This window comes from Chlamydomonas reinhardtii, chromosome 12 (genome assembly GCF_000002595.2).
Source record: "Chlamydomonas reinhardtii strain CC-503 cw92 mt+ chromosome 12, whole genome shotgun sequence".
In the NCBI taxonomy this organism is placed as follows: domain Eukaryota; kingdom Viridiplantae; phylum Chlorophyta; class Chlorophyceae; order Chlamydomonadales; family Chlamydomonadaceae; genus Chlamydomonas; species Chlamydomonas reinhardtii.
In genome coordinates this window covers 198,594-203,210 of record NC_057015.1, presented here as the reverse complement: position 1 = coordinate 203,210, position 4,617 = coordinate 198,594, and the positions used below count along the sequence as shown (strand labels likewise).

The window sequence follows — 4,617 nt, the reverse complement described above, 5'->3', positions numbered from 1 at the left end:
GGCTTGGACGTCCAAGAGGGGGCTGGGCCGGGCGTGCAGCGGTACATGCCGAGCAGCCTGATGACCCGTGCTGATGACCTCGCTGTCATACTTGTACAATGGGATGTAGTTGCCCGGCCTCAAACGCGCGTGTTGCCCTCCCCCCCTGTACGCCGTGCCGCCTGCAGCGCCTACCTGCACCCCACCATCGTGCACAGGTGGGCTGTTTTGCAGTAGTGTCAGCACAACGGCTCATGATGCTGCTGTGACACTGTTTTGTTGCTGGAGAGCCAGCACAGATAGCATGTGCTCCTGCAAACACCAGCTGCCCGCGTGTCGTTCGTCCCTGACGGCAGCACGCCTCTGTGTGTGTATGCCGCAACTCCCCTCCCTTGCAGGGACCTCAAGCCGGCCAACGTGCTCATCAACAGCCCCGCCAGTGACCGACCCACCGCCAAGCTCACGGTGAGTGCACGGGGCAGGTGAAGAGTGGCGCTGGCACCGACGAGTGTTGCGCGCGTACCCCAGGCGCGTACGGGCTTGCTCCTCTGGCTATACGCACACAGACGCAAACTGACCGCGCGTTTCCTGGCTTGCCTCCCTTCCTCGTGCAGGACTTCGGTAAGTGGAGGACGCGGCGCGGGCGGTGCTGTTGCATTGGCGGACCTGCCCAGGCGAAGTCGTCTGGCTAATGTGCTCCTTGTTTTGTGCATAGATCGGGCCCGCCGTGTTGACCGCCTTTAGGCCTATGGCTTCACACACACACACACACACACACACTGCACACTTTGCTGCATCGCATACACTGTCTTTGCGCAACGTTTTCCTTGTGCTCTTTAACACACACACACACACACACACACTCTTACACACTTACACACACACACACTTACACACTTGCACACGTACACACTTACACACACACAGTGCCCCTCTCTGCTCTGTCGACCCAACACTCTCGTACACACACACTTACACACACACACACTCTTACACACTTGCACACTTACACACGTACACACTTACACACACACAGTGCCCCTCTCTGTTCTGCCGACCCAACACTCTCGTCGCACGCCCCCACCCGCACGCGCAGGTCTGGCCCGCATGCGCGCCGCCACACTGCCCACCATGGAGCCCGAGGCCGGCACGGTGAGGCAGCAGCGGGGCGGGGCGGGGCGGGTAGAAAGGGGGCGGGACAGGGTGGATACCGTTGTTGGTTGGAATGCATCTCCAGCAGTCCGACCTTCCCTTGACTCACCACCCTCCACACGCCACACGGGACGCCTCCGGCAACACCCACCGCACCCACCCACACCTGGGCGCCCACCCACCAGTCGCCCTCCGGCCCCTGCCCTCTGCTGCCGCCTGCTGCCTTCCCCCCCTGTCCGTGTGCGCCGCCAGACCGCCTACCTGGCGCCCGAGTGCTTCGACGTGGAGAACGCGGTCATCACACACCAGGCTGACATGTGAGCGCGGGGTGTAGTTCAGTGGGGGGATGCGGGGTGAGCGGGTGCGTGGGGCGCGGGGCAGGGAGAGGGGGGAAGGGGTACACGCCCGGTATCGCCGTTCGCCCCGTGCATTGCGTGTGTGTATGCATCTGTGTGTGTCGGTATGGCCTGGGGTCTGCGCCCAGGCCCACGTGCAGCCCGGCCCGACTGCCTGACTGCCTGACTGCGCCCTCCGCCGTCCAGACTGACCGCCGCCTGCCGCCGCCTCAGGTACTCCCTGGGTGTGGTGCTGTGGACCATGCTGGCGGCGCGGGAGCCCTGGAAGGACCAGTCGCTGGTGGCGGTGGCGTTCAGGGTGTCGCAGGGGCAGCGCCTGCCGCTGGACACACTGGGGCCGGAGCGCTGCCCGCCCAAGCTGCGGCGCCTGATCGAGTCACTGTGGGATCATGACCCACTAAGGCGGCCCGCGGTGAGGCCGAGAGCCTGGCCTGTTTGTGTGTGTGTGTGGCGTGGCGGCGTGGGGCGTGAGCAGCGGAGGGGCGGAGGGGCAGCAGTTTAGGGTTTCTGGCGAGGAACAGCCGCATCGCGCCAGCTGGCTACAAGCTTGCCGAAGTAGACCGTTGTTGATCCAAGACGCGCAACAACATGGGCACGGGACGCAGTGAAGGCGGAGTCTGGTAGCCGAGTGCCGAGGAGCTGCATACAGTCCGGGCAAGCCCACCCGCCGCCCGTCCGTGTGTCACCCACCTACCTGTGTATGCCCCACTGTGCCCAACCTGTGCCCCCACCCCCACCCCCTCCAGGCGGCTGAGGTGCTCAAGCTGCTGGTCGTAATCCAGGAGCAGGTGCGTGTGTGTTGTGACCGCGTTCAACCGCGTGTCAGAGTCAAACTCGGTGTACTGGGGGGCTCTTGCCCATGCTCGTTTTCGTCCGCTGACTGGGTCCAAGTGCGGTGCCAGCGTGAAACACCTACATTGGCCAGAGCCGCCCCGCCCCTCCCGCCGCTCCCCCACCTGCAGCTGGAGAACGCTGGCGGCCGCACTGGCGGCATAGGCACCGCTGCAGCCTTGCTGGGCCGCACCGCGGGGGGCTCCGGGCCGCCCGGCCACATGCACACGCCGTCGGCCCCGAGCGACGCCATGTCGCCCGCCCCCGCCCGCGCCCTGTCCAGTGCCGCCAGCCTGCCGCTGACGGGCGGCGCCACGGGGCCTGAGCCGGCGCAGCACCAGGGGCCGGGGCAGGGGCCGCCGGACGGGCCCCGTGTTCTGGCGGGGCCGCAGGAGCAGCTGCAGATGGAGGCAGCTGCGGCGGTTGCGGCGACGGAGAAGCGGGGCAGCGCACAGGCCGCAGCCGCAGCTACAGCAGCGGTGGAAGCGGCGGACGCAGAAACAGGGGGGGGCGCATAGGAGGCATAGGAGCTAGGGAAGAGCAAGTATCCAACTCGTAGGGGTATGCCTTGCTGTGCTCATCATCATTTGCCGGGCATGATTTACCTTGCAGTGGGTTGATGCCGGTGGCGACTGACCTGACTGACCATGGGCATGTATGAAAGCTATGAAAGCCGACGTCCGGTTCTTGAGCGTACGGATGACAGGGCTGATGTGAAAGGTACTGCAGGTTGAGATTTAAGTACTGCGTCTGTACTGCATAGACTGCGATGGGCTGCTGGCGAGCAAGCAAGTGCCTTTGCTGCATGCCGACATACGCCTCGGCATGTCGGCCCATGAACGGGTCGGAGGCCGAGGCACGCGCTGTAGCACCAGCACCACCTGCAGCACATGTTGATTTCTAGTCTTGGAGCACTGTGGTGATACAAGCTGGTACAGTGCCCTCCAAAGGTGCGACATGCCCCCACGGTAATAGGAGTGCGCGCGAATGGTAAGCATTGCATGAAATGGGGGTTACTGGAGAGGGGAGCAAGGGAAGGAGGGGTCTCCACTCTCCACGGATATCAAGGCAGGCAGCGAACGGCGGGGGCGGGAGGCCACGTCGGCGGGGGCCGCACCTGCGACAGCGTTCGAGACCGGCGGCACCAGGACGGCGGAGGAGTGCTCGCGGCGGCCGCCGCCGCTGCGAAATCTACGGCCGCCAGGGGCCGCCGCATGCAATCTGGCCGCCTCTGCGGCTAGCGCTTCGCGGCGGCGCTCTGGTCGCCGGTGGTAGGCCGTCCCGGTCAGGCTGACCCTGCGGAACTTTCCAGCATTGGCATCGGCGGGCAAGGCAGGCGTGGTGCGCGCCTTGCCCACGAGCACGGGGCTGCGGGGCGCGTACGCGGCATGGACACAAAATACGGACAAGAAAAGAACCGCCATCTCAAGGAACCCTGTCTCTAGGGTCAAAGTATTGGTCAAAGTGGGCTGTGCCGCCGATCCACGTTGGTGTAACGTCTGATCCCCAGGGCTTCGAAGCTACCTCAGTTCACGGACAGAGGCTCCTGGAGGGCTGGGGGCAGGAGTGGGATGCAGCAGAGGGGCATGGCGGACCCAGGAAGTGCGCGCAGGGCACGGCCAGGGCACCGTGGTGCGGCCCGACCTGGCACACATTTGTGGTGGTGCTGGGGAACACGGCGAGAAATCAAATAAACAGATATACGACTACACCATATGAAGCACCGCAAGAGCTGCATTTGGTCACGCGTCAGGAGTTGTTTTTGCAATTCTCGCGCGCCCGGCCAGGTCGCAAGCGGCTGACGGTTTGGCCGAAAGTCGCCACTTTCCTGGCGTCGGTTCCTTCATTTGCCTATTAGCATATGGGTGGGCCCAAATGACCGCAAACAAGCTACCTCGAAGTGGGGGTAGTCCGAATCCTAACGAAATGCGGGCCCGGCAAACATGTCGGCATGCCCACCCACGCGCCAACTAGGCGCCCCGTGCCCGGCCAGCGAGCTCCTAGCATGCCTGAGTGGACACACGTATGGATTAAGCAGGCCCGGGCATTTGTGCGGCCGCCCCGCGGGCGCCGGGCCCGTCCGTGGGCTGTTCGGCGTGTGGGGTGGCCGGACGCCCGGCCACCGTGTGGCCCGGCCATGTCCAATCCTGGAGCCCCGAGAGCCGTTATAGCATGCCTGCTACCGGGGCTTACCTGTGCGAGCCGGGCAGGTGCAGCGCCCAGGCTCCAAGGCATGCAAGCGGCCCATTCCCCACCGCCGCAGTCACACGCCCTCAAGGCCCCCACACACGAAGCCTGC

The 4,617-nt window shown here is 64.9% G+C and overlaps 1 protein-coding gene across 1 annotated transcript in view; it reads left to right on the top strand.

Moving 5' to 3' along the window:
• CHLRE_12g484800v5 (uncharacterized protein) overlaps nt 1-3,323 on the top strand; it is an 8,442-nt gene extending 5,119 nt beyond the window's left edge. Inside the window, exons 13-20 of the mRNA XM_043067817.1 lie at nt 168-197; nt 378-444; nt 594-600; nt 1,076-1,131; nt 1,384-1,448; nt 1,701-1,899; nt 2,234-2,275; nt 2,450-3,323. Coding sequence (XP_042917912.1) covers nt 168-197; nt 378-444; nt 594-600; nt 1,076-1,131; nt 1,384-1,448; nt 1,701-1,899; nt 2,234-2,275; nt 2,450-2,836 — 853 coding nt within the window. The 3' untranslated portion in view covers nt 2,837-3,323. The remainder of the gene's footprint in view (nt 1-167; nt 198-377; nt 445-593; nt 601-1,075; nt 1,132-1,383; nt 1,449-1,700; nt 1,900-2,233; nt 2,276-2,449) is intronic.
• The last annotated feature ends 1,294 nt before the right edge of the window (nt 3,324-4,617 follow it).